The sequence below is a fragment of the Amblyomma maculatum genome, chromosome 10, assembly GCF_055883805.1.
Source record: "Amblyomma maculatum isolate TAMU_Amacu chromosome 10, ASM5588380v1, whole genome shotgun sequence".
Taxonomy (NCBI): Eukaryota; Metazoa; Arthropoda; class Arachnida; order Ixodida; family Ixodidae; genus Amblyomma; species Amblyomma maculatum.
In genome coordinates, this window is record NC_139353.1 from 111,538,628 (window position 1) to 111,559,750 (window position 21,123).

Below are 21,123 nucleotides of genomic sequence, written 5' to 3' on the forward strand. Positions count from 1 at the left end.
ACAGTGTTTTTCATCTGCTTCGTTCGCATTGCCAAGGCTGGTGCAGTGGCCTCTTTGGCCAAAAGAGTCTAAGAAGGCTTTCTCTAACATTACCAAGTAGGCTTCGTTCACCCATATATGATGCACGTTATTAGAAAGGGCTCAGCTGGGCCGTTTTCCTGTATCCTCGCTTTCAGCTGTGCTTACAATGAGACATTGCGTGAACCCGCAAAGAATGGCCAAATGCATAGACGAGGAACACGGAGGGTACAAGTTCGACGGAAACTACGAGAAATTCTTCTGCACGTAAGTACCGCTACAGTTTTTATAAACTCTTTTTTTTTTTGCAGATACAGAGTGGATTAAAAGCGCTTTATTTATTTATTCCTACTTTTACAGTCTACAAACTAGTCCTGCATGCGACCAGATGCAGCTTACATAACAACTCGATGATCAACCGTGAAAAGAAAGAAAATGTGTTGTTTACTACGATATTTGGGATAATAAGCATACGTCTATGCTATCGGGCGTTACTAGACTGCTGATACATCCATCGTGAACATAAAAAAAAAAAAACATTTTACAAAGTATCACGCAAGCGACGTCTTTAGCGCTTCCTGCAGGAGTATTTATTTCTGAACGGAGCAATAAACCTTCTGAGGGCTGCCTGCAGGACAACGTAAGTTACGTAATCTAATGATTGTAACAAGCTAAGGCACAATATCACCAGTAACGCCCCAGAGAGGATGGCGTATAAGCATAGTATTAATTGATACAAATTGGAATCAAAGAATTCGAAAACATTCGAGAAGTCGAAGAACAACCGTCAAGTATTAGAACGCTTGTGATCTTTTCAGATTACCAGTATTTGTAGTGACGGTGGGACCTTTATTGTTTTAATCTTTTCATTGCTCACGCATATAGCTTGAAACTGACGCGCCCATTGCGTCTGTTATAAGCGTTACATTTATTACTTTTAATCAGCAGCTGTAACAACATGGCCCGCACTATCTATGTCTAGATTGAAAGACCTAAAATTGGTTCTATCAAGCATTTGGTGCACAGCAATCGTGGAAATGGCAGTGACATGCGGCAAAATGGTTAGTCCAGTAATAAGGCAGCTATCTGTATGAACTGGTTGTTTTTCCATACCCTCGAGTGTCAAAGCACTAGAGAGGAGAATGGGTTCAACTTATTCGTAACAAAAACAGAAATCCTACCAAATAAGCGAAATGCAATAAAGAAAGTAATGCAACATTCCGAGTATTGTAATGCGACCATCAGGGGTATAAATTCGTCCCGTTGTCACTGCAAGATGTCAGGCGCGGGTGCGTGGCTTTTCTGCAGATCATAAGTAAAGCTTTTACTCTGAAGAGTCAGTTGGCCAGGTGCACGAACCACCCTTCAGCCCCAAGAGCTGCCCTGACAAAACCGCGAGCAGGATCACTCTTTTACTGCGGGCCAAAACCATTTAAGACCGCAGCAGTAAACGACGACTGAAACAAATCAAGGGCGAATGCGAAAACGCTACAGTCTAAGAAAAAAAGGACTAACAGCGGTGGCGAGGTTAGTATATTTGGGGACCATCTGGGTTGCCACAACCATTAATCTTTTTTGGGACAAAGTTCAAGGGGATAAATACCTGATGTCCAAAGGAATAACTGCAAAACGAGCCACAGTTGCTTGATGATTACTCTTTGTTATGACAACATGCTTCTTGATAAAGGAAGAGGGGGGGGGGAGAGAACAGTCTCCCGAGTATGCGCCTAAAGCGAGTGTATAAATTTTGTTACGTGTGCATTAAACGTCAGTTCAAGTCTAGCATGCTGTCCCGTCGGTACCTTCTGTCGCTGTCCTTTGTGTTTTTCCACGCTAGTTACCATGTCGCAGTCATTAACAATTTAAGGATCAAAGTGGAAGTTACTACCCCCTTCAGCCGTTATTTTTTTCTTAGAGTGTATCTGTATCATGCGCTTACGTAAGTGCAATGCCACCCTCTCATTAAACCAGTTATGTAACAATTTCAGCGCTACATCCGGCATTGTCGAAGTAAACTGAAGATTTCTCTGCTATGTTAGGATCGATGTGTCATAAATGAGAGCGTTTTGTATTAAGGAGCGGGTCGCGTAAGGTACCGCGTTGTCCTTGAAGTTAGCCCTCGTTGATCTTTCGCCGGACATTCGACAAGGAATAGATGTATTGGATACTTGAGACTACTTTCGATTCGTCTATTTATAGATGGCTCCACTGGAGCTATCAATGCCTCCCTTGGCCGCCCATATCTAATAATAAAAATTTTAATAAATATATGCATTCAGCCGTATACTTATATTTGTCTGTGGGGTGCTGTTGGTCTCTCCGTGCACAATATGACGCTTTCGCATATGGTATCCGGGACATTCTCTAAATATTACGTAACAATTAAGGCCCTGAAAGTGTACTTGAGGGATATATTCTATTGCAATAAATCCATAGATGTGGTCATTGTAAGCATTCCCGTGAAATTTGAAGTTTTTCTTGGAGCCTATAATTTACAAATATTATTTAAAACCTGTTTTCGACGACCGCTCGCAATCTATTTGGCCGACACAGCCTTCGCCGCCAATCTCCCCAGATTACGACATCTGGGCTTGCTAGCCTCGCCAATTTATTGGACGCTCCCAAGTGATACGGGTGGGGCGGGGCGGACTAGAGCGCGGTCGCGAATTGTTCTTTCATGCTGTGAGCCGGCGTAAACTGAGTTGAGGGGACAGTGAAGGAGAGAAGGCGCATCATTTTTGATTATCGATATGATCCCTGCTAATCAAGTTAACTTAAACTTTTTGTTATTTCCATGAAGTAGTGATGGAACACCTATTCATTGGGCGCCGTTTCAAACTTCAATAAGTAATTTTTCTTGGCACTTTTAAAAAGAGGCTGACATTTTTGCTTCTGAACATATTTTATCAGAAAATTCAACTAAATTCACGACCAAATTTTGCCATAATATGAGTACTATTAGAGTTTATCTGCTAAATAGAGGCTGTTACATCAGAATTTCTGGCTGCCTTCTAAAGTAGAAGTGTCGTACTTGTTATCACTTCAGGTACAGTGCGACCCACAAGATGTGCTTCAAGAGGGCATGGAACTCTTCTTGCGGACTGTCTTTAGAGTCAAGACAAATAACGATTACCAGAGTTATGGACGCTGAAGAGTTGATACACGACTGCGAGAGGTATGCAGTGTTTTTCTGTTTTTCTAGTGACTGAAAATCCTTTTTTGCCACATCGTTGATTATGGGGAACAAAAACCAAAGCGAAAACGAAACGAAGGGAAACGAAGGATGTACTAGAGTACAATTCTTCAGTGCAGAGTCTCTTGTGTAGGAGAGTGCAATTCTTCAGTCAGAGTCACTTAGTGGCAAGAAAAACTACCAAAGTTTGAAAGCCAGGCTTACCATTTAACCATAACGCGAATATGATTGAAGCAGCTTGTGGATTTAGTAGCATTACTCTCCGACCTCAGACACATGGTGGGATGGGGTCGAATGCGAAATTCTATTTCATCACCAAGCGTCATCTGATATTGTAGCACATGGGGCTACCAGGATCTCATATTCCGCCGCAGGTATGAACGCGTGACTAGCAGTCGTGGATTGAGTGATTGAAATCAACTCCATGTATATTTGGCCCCGTCGTAGCGGCAGGCCGATGTGTTTGCGACGGTTTCTTCGCTCGCGTCCGCCAGCCAGGGGCACGTGACGGTGCAAGTAGCACCGAGCTCGGCCCCGATCATCACCAACATGTCAGCCTGCCGCTGCAACGGGACTGTTGAGTTAGAGCCGCAGCTGATCTCGCTGGCACAAATGACGACTGGGAACAACACAATCGTGACGCGCAAGATGCGCTAGTCACGTGATTTCATTTGTATTTCTCAGGTTTTCTTTCGGGCCTGAAGAAAAACGTACACGGGAGACTTTCTTCATCTCGATAATTGAAACAGGGGTTTCGCGAAGGTTCTCGCTAACTTCCAACTTTCTAGTTAGAATGCATGGTGTAAATTCAATGTTTAGCAAATAAGAATAACTAAAATAATTAGCTAATAATATATATATATATATATATATATATATATATATATATATATATATATATATATATATATATATATATATATATATATATATATATATATATATATATATATATATATATATATATATATATATAAACAGGATGTCACACAACTTTCCCGATTATCTATTTTATTCCAACAGTTTCGGACTGTGGACCGTCCTTCTTCAAGGTAGAATTGAGAATTCTCAATTCTACCTTGAAGAAGGACGGTCCACCGTCCGAAACTGTTGGAATAAAATAGATAATCGGGAAAGTTGTGTGACATCCTGTTTGAATTTAACTCTGGCCCTTTAGTAACAAGCAATCCATGTCTATATATATATATATATATATATATATATATATATATATATATATATATATATATATATATATATATATATATATATATATATATATATATATGTATATATGTATATATATATATATATGCAGCCACCATATAGAAAACTCTGTCAAGCGTCAAGCAGATGTCAACGCGCAAACGTGTAAAAGCTTCGCAAGCTGACTCTTCCTTCAAGACTTCGGAGGAATTCTTTGATGTAGTAATCTAAACTGATGCCCGCGTTTATGCTTGTGGCTTCTGACAGACTTGTTATATCCAGAAATATCTTATTAACAATCGCTCGCTAATTTCATAGTTCCTTGCGCGAGTCAAGCAGTGAGAAGCGTGTCCCTAGGAAGATCCATATGTACCCCCGCGGACAAAAGTGGTATATTCTACGCGCTGCGAGAAAACTGCCCGCCACTTGTTTTTCCGACAGAGAAGCAGTTATTGCTGAGATATGCCTAACGTACCCTCCTTGATATACTTTTTTTTTTACGCAAGCTTGCCATAAGCCATATTATAGAAACTAATGTAAATGGTTTTCTGTGAGGAACCGGAGCAGGCTCCCGCTCTTAGCGTTGTCGGTGAGCCATTTAGAAAAGTCCTGTTTCCTTGTTGCGGTTAGTCCCACTTCGCATAGAATCTGTGTCCTTGATGCCCTTTGTCCCTGCACAAGTCCATAGCAGGTGGCGAACATCCACTTCTGCAGCTGGTGTGGAACACTTCGGGCATGTGGTTGGTCCGATGTCTGCTTGAGATTCCCATCGGCATGTTACCGACGAGGTAAGGGCCACCCCAGCTCTTATCCTTCTAAGGGAATCCTCCTCCAATCTTGTTAAGGTATGAGGGCGGGGGAATGTACACGGGGGATTGAGGGCACGTGTATTTTTCCTTAAATAGGATGCTAAGATGGGAACAGCAGAGCGGGCATCAAAAGGGAGCCTGGTGGGGGGCGCATTAGTGTTTGGAACTTTGTGTGAGAGGTGGTGAACTTTTGTCTCCTCAGCGTTCTGAGCATCGTCTTGTATCCAATCTATCTGAATGCGTATCTTTGTTTTTCTTTTTTTTATTGAGTGCGTGGATTTTCTGGGTAACACAGAGCGTCTTCGTCACTTTCTTCAGTTGTTTTATGGGGCTAAGGAGTCTGTATAGATGTGGGCTTCTGTTATGGAATCTATTTATGGCCTCCATAGCATCGCGAATTGCATAGAGTTCCATTACAAGCGGGTCCGAGTATTCTGAAACATATTCTTTATGTACTTTTAGTTCGCTATGTGTTGGACTAGTAGATGCTGTTCTACCGCCATTTTCCATAATTGATGTGTTCGTATATGCAATGCAGGTACCTGGAAGTGCATCAACCATAGGTCGAGATGCCAGCTTTTCTTTGCGACGAAGCCGAGAGGTCTTGTTTGTCGTAGTAGTCGTGAATTCACACGGAGGGGGGTCAGCATTTGGTGATGCTTGAACTGCCACTTCATTGTGCAAGGATGCTATGGGCGTAACGTACTTTTGCTTCATATCCCTTGTTGCCTCTCGTTGTTCAATTAATTCTGTCAGCGTATTTATCTGTGCAAACTCTTGGAGAATAGGGATAGGGGTAAGTTTTGGTAAGGCCGTGAAAGTTCGCATTGCGTTTCTATTTATTGTTTCCAAATTCGCCCACTGCTGCCTTGTGAGTCTTTGAAATTGGGCCTGGTATAGTATCCTCGGCTGTAACATCGACTGAACAAGACATCTTGCCATGTCCGCTCGAGCTCCTTCTCCCCTAGACGCAATGCGTTTTATCAAGTTTAAGGAAGTCGCCGCTACTTTTTTTACCTTATGAAGCCATTGTGTTCCATTGCCGGATTTGTGAATTTCTAGGCCAAGAACTCTCAACTCGTCCACCTCTTCCAATGCCTGATTTCCAATCTTTAGAGTGACTCTTTGCGTTGCCAATTGTTTTCTTCCATTCTTGTTGGCAACATGAATGTAACTGGACTTTTGAGGTGACAATTCTAGACCTGCATCTTAGACGTACTAATCTATGGTATTTAAAGCCTCTTGCAGATACTGATTCTGTCTCTCAAGTTGTTTATGAACCGACCAAATCGTGACATCATCTGCGTATATCATGAACCACACTTCTGGTATTTCAGCTAATTTCCACGCCAATGGGATCAGTGCGATAATTAATAGTAAAGGTGCTAAAACTGACCCTTGTGACACGCCTCTGTTGGAGGCGTAATTGCCAGTTTGTTTTCCGTTTATCCGGATAGAAAACGTCCTGTTCTTAAGCAGATTATGTACTGCTTTTATGACCTGCAAGGGAATGCCCATACATTCCATGTTGCTAAGAATCTTGACATGTAACACGTTGTCGTATGCCTTCGCCACGTCGGTAGCCACTGCAGTGCGCACTAGGTATGACCGACAAGGCGAGGTATAAGGCGACACGTGTATGACCTCTTCAGCGAGCATAGCCAGTCCATTTTCTGTGCTAAGGTTTGTTCGGAACCCAGTAATGTCTTCTCCTTGCCATACCTCATTTACCACATCCGACAAGCTGTCAACTGCGACTCCTTCTAAATTCTTGAAGACTTCCTAAGGAATATCGTTATGTCCAAGCGCAGTTTTACCATTCGCTTCTTCTATAGCAGCCAATAACTGCAATTTGGTAAATTGTGATGTTATTCCTGTTTTATCAACCGCATGCACTGTCGGTGAAGGCGCCGGATAATGTGCGCGGTTCGGGAAGAATAGGGCAGCAGCCTGATCTGCAAACTCCTCTGGTGTAAGCTGTAATGCGAGTCTAATACTTTCTGCATGATCTTTAACCTGCCGCCTCTTTTCTATGCCATGGAAAGTCCTCCAGAGGGCCTTTTTAGTCGTTCCTGAGCCCAAACGACTGCACCACTCATCTCATCTCCTGTGAGCCAGCTGTTTTTCATATCGGCGTGCCTGTGCCGTCGCTCTGTCTACCTCAATTTTTCTTTGCACGTCTTCAGGATGGCGACCAGCCTGTATCTCGGCCCGTTTTCGGCGTGCCCAAAGTTTTAGTAGGTGCAGGTCGGGAGTTGGCTGATCTTCGTTCACTGTAGCTGTAATGGTGTGATCCTTGAGTACCGTTTGAAGGGTGGTAACAGGAGTATGCGGGCTAACTGAATGCGTTCGAGTATCCTGCCGTACACCATCCCAATGTGTAACAGAAGCTTTCTTTCGAATTTTCTTCACATGTCCCAAATTAAGACCAATACTAATGGGGACATGATCACTACCCCACGCATCTAATTCCGCCTGCCATTGTGGTGCACCAGGGCCCTTCCACCAAGTCAAGTCTGGTGAGCGTGTTTGTGTTGCAGGAAGTGTTGCGACTCCTGGATGATTTAGCAATGTAAATTTCATTTCTGTGGAGACAGTATGAACTTGATCACCCCTTTTAGAATCACAATCATATCCCCATACGGTGTGCGGAGCGTTGAAATCTCCACCGATTAGTATCGCACTTAGAGTGTATGAATGGCGAATATGCTTAACCCATCCAAGATTAAGTACTGGTTTTCTTGGCCGAGCGTACACGGACACTAATATAAGGGGCGTTTTTTTTGGACGCGTGAGTACAGTAACTACTTCCTGCTGAGTGCTGCACCACTTGCTGAAGTCAAGTTGCGCTTGGGGAATGTTGGCCCTAATATAGACGGCAGCTTTTCCTGCTGTTTCGGCCTCTGCTCTTGCTCGTTATCAGGGACAGAAGGACACTGGTACTCTAGATACCCTGTTATCGAATATAACCTATTGTGCTCCTGTATCAAGAACGCCCATGAATGCATCTTGCCGTACAATAATTTTGTTTTTATTTCCCCAACTTTATTATAAAGCCCTCTGCAGTTCCATTGTGTAATCTGTTGCCACTTGTTTCGGCTACTTCTATCCATGATATAAGCTGCTCTCAATGAGGTGTGTCAGTTGCGTGTGTCCAGTACCGCCTTCCAAATAGGTGTGTTATCGGCAGGTTTACAATTCGGAGCATCCACTAACCTTGCTGTTGTACTGCCTGCAAGCGTTTCGTTCTGTTTTTCTGAGCTCTCCTTTCAGCGTTGGGCTATACGTGCTTTCTTTTGTCGCAGCTGTGCAATTTGTGCTGAAAGCACCGCAATTTCTTTTTCTATTGCATCTTGCTGGCTTGTGCACTCTTTAAGGTCCGGAAAATCATCAGCAGTGAATGCCACTGTGCTCCATTCTGTGCGTCGTCCATTCTTCAGCGTAGAAGCAAAGGATGCACTGTTCTGTGCAACCACCGCAACAGGCTCTCCTTCTTCAAGCGGGTGATCAAACAACTCTTCGTCCAGAGCTGCAAATCTGTTTTTAACCATTAACGGTGCACATTGTTTCCGTCGTCCAGCCCTTGCTAACTCGAGCTTTCGCTTTTTTGTCGGACACTGAGAGTAAGTGATATCGTGACCATCAGATTTGCATAGGCCGCATTTGAATTTCGCTTCTCCAGATTCAGTTATGTATTCAGGGTTAACTCCATATGGAAAATATTTCTGCATATGGACTTCTCTGTAGCACCTGTAACAGTGCACCGGTCTAGGTTTGTACTTTTTGGGTCGCACTATGCGGCCGTTGTAGTAAAATCTATCCGGAAGAGTATCTGGTCCCTGTTGTATGATCAGAAAAGTGCCTCTGTTCCCCATACGACGAGCGGCTAACACAGTATGTGTTCCTGATATGAGGTATCTGGCCACCGTCTCCGGGGAATCTTGTAGGTCTAGGTCATAGACGACACATCGCTGAGTGTTTGGACCAGACGGAAAATATGTCTGGACAGAAAGATACTCCTCTGTCGTGATTGGAATCTGTGTTACTGCGCTCATTTCGCGTGCATCCTCAATGGTGGCTAAATGTACTGTGACAGTATTAGATGCGCTGTGGCTACAAACCCCTGGTAACCTGTGGTACCAAGCGCTGCGTCTATTACTCTCTGTATAGCTCTGGTGGGTATCTTCGTGATATCAAACTGCACTGTTGGTCTGATATGCACTCTGAAGGATTGCTGCAAGGCTGGTGTTGAATAAGCAGAAGCTAGCTTACCAGGGGTGGTCCTTACCTTCTTTGCCGGTGGTGCGTTGACTGGCGGCCCAGGTAGTTTGACCAGCCGGGGTGTCCGTTGAGAAGCGTTAGTGACGACTACCTGTTGCACATCCATAGCCTGATATGTAACGTTTAGCTCGGGTAGCGGCCCGAGCATTGTCCTCGTATTCGGAGTAATGTCTACGTTGCTCTGTGGCCAAGTGCTAGGTCCAGGTAAAGGCTCGTTACCGCAGCCTGCCGTTGTGCTTGCAGAAGTCACAGCGACTAGCGGAGGATCCATTGGCGTCCCCATGCTTGCCATCTTATCAGAGCTGAGGATGCGCGGAGCCCCAGTAGGCCTAGAAGCAAGGCCGCGTCAGCATTCTGCAGCTCCTACCAGGAGGGCTGTGCCCTTAACGATCTTCTTGCCACGCACGGGTTGTTTGGCCTTTATGCTCTTCTTCAAGAGCTTGATGGCCGCTGTGTGGACGCGGACTAGAGAAGTAGTTCGAAATCTTACTGGACACGATGTAGCCACGGTGCTCAGCGACACGTCTTCTTCCACTGTCTTCCTTGATATACTTTCCATCTAATCCAAGCAATTTTGTGTGGCACATTTTTTTATATTGAAAAAATGCAATCGTTGCGATTCGCGTGGAGCATACCACTTTTATCCGCGACTGTACATGTGGACAGTAAACAAAAATAAAAAGATGGGGCGATCGCAATCGCCAGTTGTGCGTTAAGTCTCGGGTCGGGATCAACCTTTGTATTTTTTCACTGAAAACAGTAAATTGACGCGCAAGCATTTGCAATGATAAACACCATTGCAGCAAGCAACAGTGTGTGAATTAATGTTGAATCAACAAACAACAACAAGCATCCTAAATTCCCTCCCCCCTCCCCGTTAAAATCTTGCAGCCGCTTGCTCTGCATGCGTCCTCTGGAAGTAATCTTCATCGCCCTGTGCGACCGTCAGTTACCTTGCGTTCGCCTTACATGCTCTACCCATACCCATTTCTTGATTTCAAATAGGATGAAACTGTACAAGAAGGACCCGGATGTGCAAACCCAACATAGGAAGGTTGTGATTACTGATCTCGAGCCGGACATCCTGAAGAATGAAGTTGAATGGGCCTTAGCCAGCCTTGCTAAAAACAAAGCTAGCGGAATTGATGGTATTCCAGCTGAGTTGCTTCAAAAACCTCAACCACGACGCTGTTAACACACTGCATACATTATGTCAAAAGATTTGGACAACCCTGCAGTGGCCACAGGATTGGAGGAGGTCAGTTTACATCCCCATTCCAAAGAAAGGCAGTGCCAAAGATTGTTCCAACTACCGCACGATCACGCTTATTTCGCATGCTAGCAAGGTGATGTTAAAAATCCTGCAAGGTAGGCTGCAGCAGTATGTGGATCGGGAGCTTCCGGACGTGCAAGCTGGGTTTCGCAAGGGCAGAGGAACTAGAGACCAAATTGGCAACCTTCGCTGGATCATGGAAAAAACAAGAGTTCCAGAAACCCATTTACTTCTGCTTTATTGATTATGCGAAAGCGTTTGACTGCGTAGATCACAGCAGATTGTGGCAAGCTCTCCAAGAGATGGGAGTTCCAATTCACCTCATCTGTCTCCTCAGGAACCTTTATGAAGGGCAAGAGGCCACAGTCAGAACTGGGCATGGCCTTACTGATTGGTTTCCGATTGAGAAAGGGGTGAGGCAAGGCTGCATACTGTCGCCCTGCCTATTTAACCTATATGCTGAGTGCATCATGAGGAAGGCCGGTCTGGACGAGTCTTCAGCTGGAGTGAAGTTTGCTGGAAAACGTATCAACAACCTTAGATATGCGGATGATACCACTTTAATGGCAGAAAGTGAAGTGGAACTCAAGAGACTTCTGATGCGCGTACAAGAAGAGAGTGAGAAGTTCGGGCTTAAACTGAACATTAAAAAGACGAAGATCATGGCATCTTGCCCTATCAAGTCCTGGAGCATCAATGGACAAGAAGTGGAAGCTGTGACAGATTTTCTGTTCTTGGGCGCCAAGATTACCTCGGAAGGAGACTGCAGTCATGAAATTAGGAGACGCCTGCTTCTGGGAAAGAGAGCAATGGTTAGCCTTGACCGCCTAGTAAAGAGCAGAGACATTAGTCTACCAACCAAGATCCGTATAACCCGTGCTATGGTCTTTCCAGTTGTGATGCATGAATGCGAGAGTTGGACTGTGAAAAAGGCTGACCGCCGAAGAATTGACGCGTTTGAATTGTGGTACTGGCGAAGACTCTTAAGAGTTCCTTGGACTGCCAGAAGATCAAATCAGTCGATATTGTCGACCATAAACCCTGACTGCTCATTGGAGGGTCAAATTCTAAAGTTAAAGCTCAGCTATGGTCATCTGATGAGAAGAGAGGAGTCGTTGGAGAAAGATTTGATGTTGGGAAAGGTTGAGGGTCGCCGGAGAAGGGGTAGGCAGCGAACGCGATGGTTAGATGGCATTCTCGAGGCATTGCAGATGAAGCTATGTGATGTTAAGAAGATAGTGAGAGACCGGAAAGCGTGGCGTGACATGGTCCATAGGGTCACGAAGAGTCGGACACGACTGAACGCCTGAACTGAAATCTGGCGTCAAATATTGAATTGAAATATTCTTCAACATTGAATGTTTAAGGAAAGAATCAATAAAAGCTAATAAAAAATGAGGCATTTATTGCACCGCCCCCCCCCTCAAGAAAAAAAAAATCAGCATATTAGGCGTCTAGAACCACGGCGGCTATATGAACGCAAACAAAAATAAATTTATGCGTGGGAACTGCGCGCGCACACACGTCGTACAGTAAGCCGGTAGACGTCTGAGCTAGTACATCTCTACGTTGCTAAATGCCTCTTTTGTGTTCTTACTAGCAAGTAGTGATAGGCGGTATTAGATTCGTTGCTTTCTTACTAGCACGTAGATTGCATGTAGCGCTTAGCATTTCTATTCAAGGTTTTTGCTCTGTATTCAGTGCTTCTTATTGTATTCGAAAAAGTGCCTCTTACTTCCTGAAAGGGTATATGATTACGAATATAAAATCGTAATATTTTATCCCTTATCTACAAAAAAATCCCCGTCTCAAATATTAATGCACCGTGGTGCCAAAAGAACCTATTATTAAAATTGTTATTATTATTACCAATTTTTCTCATATTAACAGCGATGGTTGCTGTAATTGCGTACGGCTGAATGTTACGCTATTATAATGTTCTCTATGTCCGTCGGTTCGGTGCGGCTTTAATGAATAGAATTTAATTCTCAAGCTAGCGTATCACGGCAAGTCACATCCATCTAATTATTTCTATGTTACTTACTGGAGTCCGCTTCAACACGAGCTGGTTTTGTTACATCTCTCTCTCGGGCTCTTGATACCGTATTACTTTTTCGTGTCTATTCATTTGCGATACAGGAAAAAAAAACAATTTTGTCATTCTCTACAAATACAGGAGTACTAATAGGAGTTTTCTACGCTAATCCTGCTGTGACATGGTCTTAGGTGGTGTGCGCATCTAAGTATCCGTAATAAATTCGTTGGGCCTTCAAACGTGTCTTCAAGATACGCCCACGACAAAGGTTCACATGCACAGCTGGAGTCCGACTACACTTTAACAGAAAGTGCGGATCGTTTCGTGCTCAGATTTCGCCGATCGCGTTTAACATAATGAATGAACGTCAAAGGCTAAGAAAACAAACAAGCCTTGGTACCGCTTAATGAATGCTTTCGATTTGAGTGGACGTTTTTGCATTTGTGAAAGCTACTTCAAGTGATCTGCAGCTGTCGACGTAAAGTTATATCAAGAATAGTGATAGTAATTAACTTAAAAATTGCGTCGTTGCGACGTTGGTAAGATTACCCATTCTTAAGCTTCGTAACCAGGTGTCAAAATTTATTCACTTATTTTCACCAAAGCTTAAAGGGACACTAAAGACAGCCAAAGATGGTATGAAAATCTAATAAACTACATTTGGTGACACTGTCGCCGCATATCCGGCAGCAAAAAGATAAGAAGTTGAGGTTTTTTCTTGTTCCCGCCGGTCGAATTCAAACTGTGGCCTCCAACTACGTAGTTGGAGTTGAGTGACGCACACTATGACGTAAGCGGAGACTCCGTGATAGCTAGCGAGCCGGCGCGGCCCGCGGCGTCGCATCCCTCAAGAGCCAACTTGGCAACGGCGTACTCGCAATGACGGCCTCAGCCGAAATAAATAAAACGATGAAGAGAGTAATTTACCGAGCGATGGGCCCATAAAGGAAGAAAAAAAAAACATAGAGCGCTTGTAATGCACAATACTTTACATGTTTATCAAGCTTTTGCGCTCCTTCTTGCACTGTGTATAAACAAACCGAGCCCTCGGTCATCGCAACACTTCCTGACATGTTTACATACAAATAAGATTTAGTTACCAGCAAAATAGTGTCCTCGCTGCTGCGCTTGTCAGTTTTGAAGTTTCGTCGCACTTTTTTCCTTCAAGGTTTGTGCTACAGCTCCGTGTTCAGCGAAAATTACGTCCGCGGTAGCAGAACATGACCGAAGTGCCGGCGCCACTACATTTGCCAGCGCTGTGAAATTCCACATGTTAAAATGGATCCAGTGCACAATATAGTGCGCATAGGCATCCAGAACATTAGTTGCAAGACGTGAGAGCAGACAGCATGCGCCAATGATCAAGAAGTTGTAGACCGACAGCAGAAACACTTTATTGTAAATGGGGCCATGACATAAAAACCAGAAATATTTCCAAGGTTGTTGCGGCGCGGCGTAGCCGAGCGGTTAGCGCCGAACGTTACGGAGCAAGCAGTAGCGAGTTAGATCGAGTCTTGCCGCTTTTGGCGGGATTTTTTTTTTTTATAAATCGACTTTTTTTAACCTTTTGTAATCTATTTCGGGTGCTTCGTTATTTTTAGTTTTTACTTTTTACCCGAGGCCCTTTTTTTTCGCCGGGCGACGAGCGCAATATATCGACGCTCTCCTTGGTATGAGCGGCAAGTATGCCCCTTTTGTTTACGACGCCTGCAAATAACACGTTGAAGGTCTTGTTGACGCAGTATATGTTGGTCAGGTGTGCCATGATTTAGTGAACAATTGAATGATAATGCGTTTTTCCTTCGGTACTTAGCATATGTATGCTTTTCGTGGCGTACGTAGCTGCAGTCAAGCGATCAGGTCGCAGTCGAAGCGGCAACGGCGGCGATTTGTTGGAGCAGAAGTGTGAACGAAGGAGTGTGTCGGCGGTAGCGGATTTCGCTCGCTCGTGCCTCCGACCCGGGATCGAATCCCGGCCTCGGCGGCTGCGTTTCGATGGAGGCGAAACGAAGTGGCGTCCGTGTGCTGTGCGATGTCAGCGCACGTTAAAGATCCCCAGGTGGTCGAAATTACTCCGTAGCCCTCCACTACGGCTCCTCTTTCTCTCTTTCCACTTTCATTCCCACCTTCCTCCCTTCCCTTACGGCGCGGTTCGGGTGTCCACAGAGCAAGTGTGACAGTTACTGCGCCTTTCCCTTCCTGTGAACCAATTTAAAACCATCAAGGCGCATCTGCTGCTCCAAGCTCGTAATTCAGGCGCTGCAGGTTCAAACAAACCATCCGAGTGCGCACGAAATGCCTGAGCCGAAACATAACCAAAACTGAAGTGGGCGCCTGTGGCGCCTCCAAGTATATTTTTGTATTTGCCTTGCAACGTTTACGTTGTCTTTTCGCCGTCGTTTACGTATGATAAAAGCGTGTTATCATGTTTGAGAAAAAACGTGCTACCGCATTCAAACATGCAACGTAATTCGCATTTGTCAGCCTCCGAGATCCTTAGCGCGTCACGTGATTTGTAGTTGCGAGCCTCGGCCGTTTGGCTGTGGGGACGATACCTGTATTTCTGTCATTCTTCTTTACTACCTTATAACAGCTCTGTTTTCAGTAAGAGTGGTCTTTTTGTAATCAGGAACTGGCATTCTATCGATGCAAACCCACTTCCTTTCTCTCTTTAGTGTCCCTTTAAAGACTGTTCGCGCTAAGGTCATGATATTGTTGAAACGTGTCGTGCTTTAGATAATAGCAATCTCCAAAGATGTTTTGTTCCAGTGCAAGAAAATGAGTACACCGCTTTTTCGACAAATAATTCCCTCTTGAGGTTTCTCAATACGTTTGCGAACCATCGAGAAGGTACTGCGGAGAGGGTTGTTTTCAGGCGCATTACTGTTTCAGCGGGTCAATCGGTTTAACAAATTTCGGTCGCACCCTTCTCCCTGTCCTTTTCAAACAGCTGTATAATGTTGAAAAGAAAAGGCATGGCAACACAAGTGCCTACGAGAGTTTTCACTTTCACACGTCTTTTTTTCAGGATGTATCAACGAGCATCCACGCCTCATAGTACCAACATCGCCGCAAGCGATACTGAGGCCCTTAGCAAACTTCTGGTCGAGGTGGCGGAGTTAAAAAGGCTCCAGAGGAAGGCGTTGCAGACCCTCTACTCACTCCTTGAGAAGGTTGAAGCGATGGAGGAGGCGGACAAACAGAAGCGCAGAGAAAATTCCAACATCGCCGATCAGGAATAGAAGTCAATCGAAGCTCTTCAAATCGAAGATTAATGACCCTGACAAAAATGTGTAGTAAGTTCCTGTTTTAAAGTCAATGATTGTAGACGTCACATTCATCAGGTGTTTTTGGTTACTTTTAACTATTGTTTCGGATGCATTGGTGATGAAAATTGGCCACCTCCTTCCTGATAAAGATTTGAAAAGTATTCGATAGTTGACATTCTTAATATTTGTGACCTTAATGCTCTTTTCAACGCAGCGTAAACACGCATATTTTTTACTTTCTCTCAATGTTGGAACGAATCAGTAAACAGTTTAATTTAACCCTGTGAAAGCAGCGAGGAAAAAGAACGTCAAGAATTGTGTAATACAGTTGAAATACATGCTACCCCGATGCACTTCCTGGTTCCGACTATCTTCGTAGCCCGCATTTTCGGTTATATATCCCGAATAGGACACACTCATCATCATCAGCCTGATTATACCCACTGCAGGGCGAAGGCCTCTCCCATATTTCTCCACTTAACCCGGTTCTGTGCTAGCTGCATCCACTTGACCCCTGCGAACTTCTTAATCTCATCCGCCCACCTAACTTTCTGCCGCCCCCTGCTACGCTTTCCTTCCCTTGGAATCCAGTTTGTTACCCTCAGCGACCATCGGTTATCCTCTCTTCGCACTACATGTCCTGCCCATGTTCATTTCTTCTTCTTAATTTCTACTAGAATGTCGGTAACTTGAGTTATTTCTCTGACCCACTCTGCACGCTTTCTATCTCTTAATGTTACCCCTACCATTTTTCGTTCCATAGCCCTCTGGGTTGTCCTCAACTTAAGTAGAACTCTCTTGGTTAGCCTCCACGTTTCAGCCCCATAGGTGAGTACAGGCAAGATGCAACTGTTGTATACTTTCCTTTTGAGCGATACCGGTAAGCTGCTAGTCATAATCTGCGAGTGCTTGCCAAATGCGCTCCATCCCAATCGTATTCTTCTTGTTATTTCCTTATCGTGGTCCGGGTCTGCGGTTACTACCTGTCCTAAGTAGACATATTCGCCTACTACTTCCAGTATTTCGCTACCTAATGTAAACTGCTGTTCCTTCCCGAGGCTGTTGAACATTACCTTAGTCTTCTGCATATTGATTTTCAAGCCTACCTTTCTACTTTTCCTGTCTCTGTCTAGGTCATCAATCATTATTTGCAGTTCATCCCCCGAGTTGCTTAGCAAGGCAATGTCATCAGCAAATCGCAGATTACTGAGGTATTCTCCATCTACCCTTATCCCTAACTGCTCCCATTCCAAGTCTCTGAATACTTCCTCTAAACAAGCTGTGAATAGTACTGGGGAGATTGTGTCTCCTTGCCTAACACCTCTCTTTATGGGAATTTTGTTACTTTCTTTATGCAGTACTATGGTTGCTGTGCAGCCGCTATATATATCTTCCAGCACTTTCAGGACAAACTAATGACATTATAATTTACACAGATTGTCAGAGGTGGGCCACCGTAAGGTTGTGCTCTAACTGAAACCACCAGAAGCAGGTAAAAACTATGTTCATGAGCACCATGAAAAATGAAATTTAGCATCTTTCCACTTGCACTAGGCAATATGAAATTTTTAAATGCAGTGCGGCACATTTTGTTTTCCTTTCAAAGCTACATGTTACTTTCTGCTATTCATTATTTAAACAAAAGTGTAACACACAGGCTCTCAACGCTCTTACTTTGCTCTCAATGCTCTAAATGCGTTTTATTTAGAGCTATGCGCAACTTGCTGATATTAGTCATATCTTGCTCTACAGCCAGGTAAATGCTATATGTCTTTCCTATGTGTCTATATACCCATAGAAGAGCGTGTTCTTTAGGTGACCTGCCAGTTTGCTGTAGTGACTGCAGGGTTGAGAGGCACGCTAGCCCTTCAACGTTTTTTCTGTCACTTTTGCAATGAAGAAAAAAAAGTGCAAAACACCTTTTGGCATGGCAGCCTGTGACCACTGTGAAGCAACGTGCACCACAGCATTACGGGCCAAAAGCATGCCCTGATGTACAAAATCTAAATAATCACACTCTTTATGTCAGAGTGTTTTACTTGTGATGTCATAACAAACGGTCTGCCTATTATTACTAAAATTGATGAACATTTACCATTTTAGATGCCCCTTCAAAGGTAGCGAAAATTGATGCACGACTGCTTGAAATGAAGCCACCTCATTGTGTGACCAGGCTGCCGCTATAAGTGAAAGGAAGAGGCCACTGGAAGCCATCAGAATGGAAACAGTGGCTGTTGGCTTATACTGTTTCTTGCCTGAACGGCATCTCGCATCCTGAATACTGGAGACACCTTTCAAAGTTGTCAGAAGCAGTTCTTCTACTCATGCAGGAGGAGCTCAGGCTACTGACATCAGCAGAGCAGGTACATGTTAAGGTATATTTTAGCCAGGATAGAATACTTACCCGAATTGTTTAAAATCTAGGGAGCTCACTGACATAGACGTGTGCAGGTTTTTGCATTAGAGATAGTGACGTTTCACTGTAGCCCCCTGCGATCCATTCTTACCACGAAAGTCCCTATGGCCAGTCTGAAGTGTAGAGAGGAGTATTATTATTGAACATTTAGTCTGGTGAAACATAATTGAAACATAACAATAGTGGGCACTTAAAGTGGAAACAAGTTTTAGGATTGATACAGAACTGAAGAATACGTGACGACACGCTGTCACAGTTCCTAGAGTCGTCGGCTTTCCGGAGGTAAAGGTGGAATGTGAGTAGTTCTAAAAATATCATAAGAAACCTGGATGGCCATAAGCTTACATGTTTAAAACTGTCGGCGCAGGTCCGGCAGAGTAGAGGTATGAGGCAGACTTAGTGTCCCCTGAGAGGATTGGGAAAGGCGACAGCCCCCCCCCCCCTGCCCCCTTGTGCCCACGCCTATTGTCATTGATGTGACACACAGGTTTTACACACGTTTAAAGCTGAATATTTTTGTTCTTGTGTGGCCTAAAACGTTTTTGAGGCATTCTGCTTCTGCAGCAAAATAACTGAAAATGCAAATCCTGGCTTTAGCGCTCCTTTTTATTAAGGGAGTAATTACTCATTGTCATCCACCCAATAATTTTTTTTCTTTAACTGTGAAGTTTCTGTGAAATCTGTTTAGCTTTTTGCTGTGGTCGTAATGCTGCGCTTCAGTGGATGACAATGAGTAATTACTCGTCTATTACAAATCTACTCCACCTTGGGGTATTCCCCTAAATATCCTATCATTAGCAGTTCTTTATGGCCTTGAATCATGACATTTGCTATTTTCTGTATTATGCTTGGGTAGACTAGAGTCATTTTCCACTTGCCAGTCCTGCAGCATGACTAAGATTCTTTTGAATAGTATGCTATTTTCCTTGTTACTTACTGTAATCAAGAAAATGAGGTGCTCTCTTGAAGTGCCTTTTCGTTATTTACTGCTAGTATTGTATATCTCTAGCTGAGCTTGTTTTGAGCAGATGGTATGAACTTTATTGAATTTTGTTGTCTCTCGAAAGTCCTTATTCATAGTATCTCATTAACTAATGAGGACTGAGAAGAGGCACAATAGAATAAATTCGAAGTCATGCCATCTGATCATATATGCTTTTGATTTGTCTCATTCTCAAGTAATAGAAGTTATTTTTACTTTCAGAGCGGCTCTTGGAGAGTTTTGCTATGCAGTGCAGGAGCCTTTATGGTGTTGCATTAATGACATTTATTGTCCACGTCCTTCTCCACCTGGTAAACAGTGCTCGTTCTCTGGAACCTCTCTGGCCACATTTTGCCTTTGTCTTGGTAGGAGGAAATTGAAAGATTGTTCAACTGGTTTTAGCTGCTAATGGGATTCCTCAATACATTGTGGATAGTGCAATAATGCATCACGAACTACAAAAGTTATTGAAAACAATAGGTTGCACATGCACGAAAAACAACTGTGCAGACTGTGCCTCTATAGGCAAAGGAAAAACACTGCTTTGAGTGTCAAGGAGCAAAATACAGTGCATCAGGGCTGTGGGGTTATGTCACCATTAACTCTTAAATATGAGCATTTCATCCGATCAAGACAGATGTTTCACAGCCCAGCCTGCAAGAAGTCATCAGAGTCGGACACCATCTTTGTGAAAACATGCTGTGAATCTAATAAGCATATGGACAAAATAATATTGTTCAAGGTATCCAATGTGTGTGTCCAGGCCAGTAATCATTGGTGATGTCACTGATGTGCCCCGACACATAAAGGAGTGCTTTCTCTCTTTTGACAGAGACGTTGAAATTGTACTACCAGTTGATATTGCTGATTACTGCCTCTTTATGAATTTCTACAAAGAACAAAAACCATTCTCTGTGACCTGCCTAACATAATTGAGCGGGACTAAACCTGGTTGCAAGGCCAGTGCAGCAAGCTATGGAAAAAATATAAAGTGAGGAAAAGAGTATTACAGACCTAGGAATGAAATCAAGTTAACTACTTCCTAGTAAAAATCAGAAAGATATGGAGCTTGGTGTGCCATGTAATGTGAAGGTGAGATAATTGCTCATTCAGAGTAATAGACTAGAGTTGTAAGAGAAACATCGGAGAAGGTTAGGAAGTTAGCAGGGATAATGGGGCTGCCGCTATGACTCGATTAATTATAAGCATGCAAGAGGCCCTTTCTCTGAAGGTGTCCTAGTCAGTTGATGATGATACGAGGTCTTCGTAAAAGGAGCGGCAATGGCACAGATCTCTGGTGTTATATAAAATTCGACGTAGGTGGTTGATCAAGTGTCTATAGTTAAATATAAATCTGCTCCACAAACATGTGCAATAACATTCTGTAGCTTCCTTGTGGATTTAAACAGGTGTGATACGAGTTGAATTAAATCACACTCAAGTGCTGCGTGAGGTCTCTGGCTACAAACTGGCATTTAAAGAATAGCACAAATTCAAAATTTACTGAAAAATTTTGGCGCTGCATAGTCGCTCACAAACACACACAAGTGTCATTACAGCAAGTGTACAGATTGAGAGGTTGAATAGAAGTGAATGTCCGAAAAAATCTGCTTCTAAAGCTGTTTAAAGAACATGCAACTA

The 21,123-nt window shown here is 43.7% G+C and overlaps 1 protein-coding gene across 2 annotated transcripts in view; it reads left to right on the forward strand.

Moving 5' to 3' along the window:
• The window catches only part of LOC146177246 (uncharacterized), a 30,910-nt gene extending 14,820 nt beyond the window's left edge, over positions 1-16,090 (forward strand). Inside the window, exons 3-5 of one of the 2 annotated variants that reach the window (XM_084581114.1) lie at positions 177-285; positions 3,065-3,193; positions 15,844-16,090. In XM_084581114.1, the coding sequence (XP_084437240.1) occupies positions 177-285; positions 3,065-3,193; positions 15,844-16,057 (452 nt within the window). In that variant the 3' untranslated portion in view covers positions 16,058-16,090. The remainder of the gene's footprint in view (positions 1-176; positions 286-3,064; positions 3,194-15,843) is intronic. The other variant, XM_084581115.1, reaches the window with a different exon arrangement.
• The last annotated feature ends 5,033 nt before the right edge of the window (positions 16,091-21,123 follow it).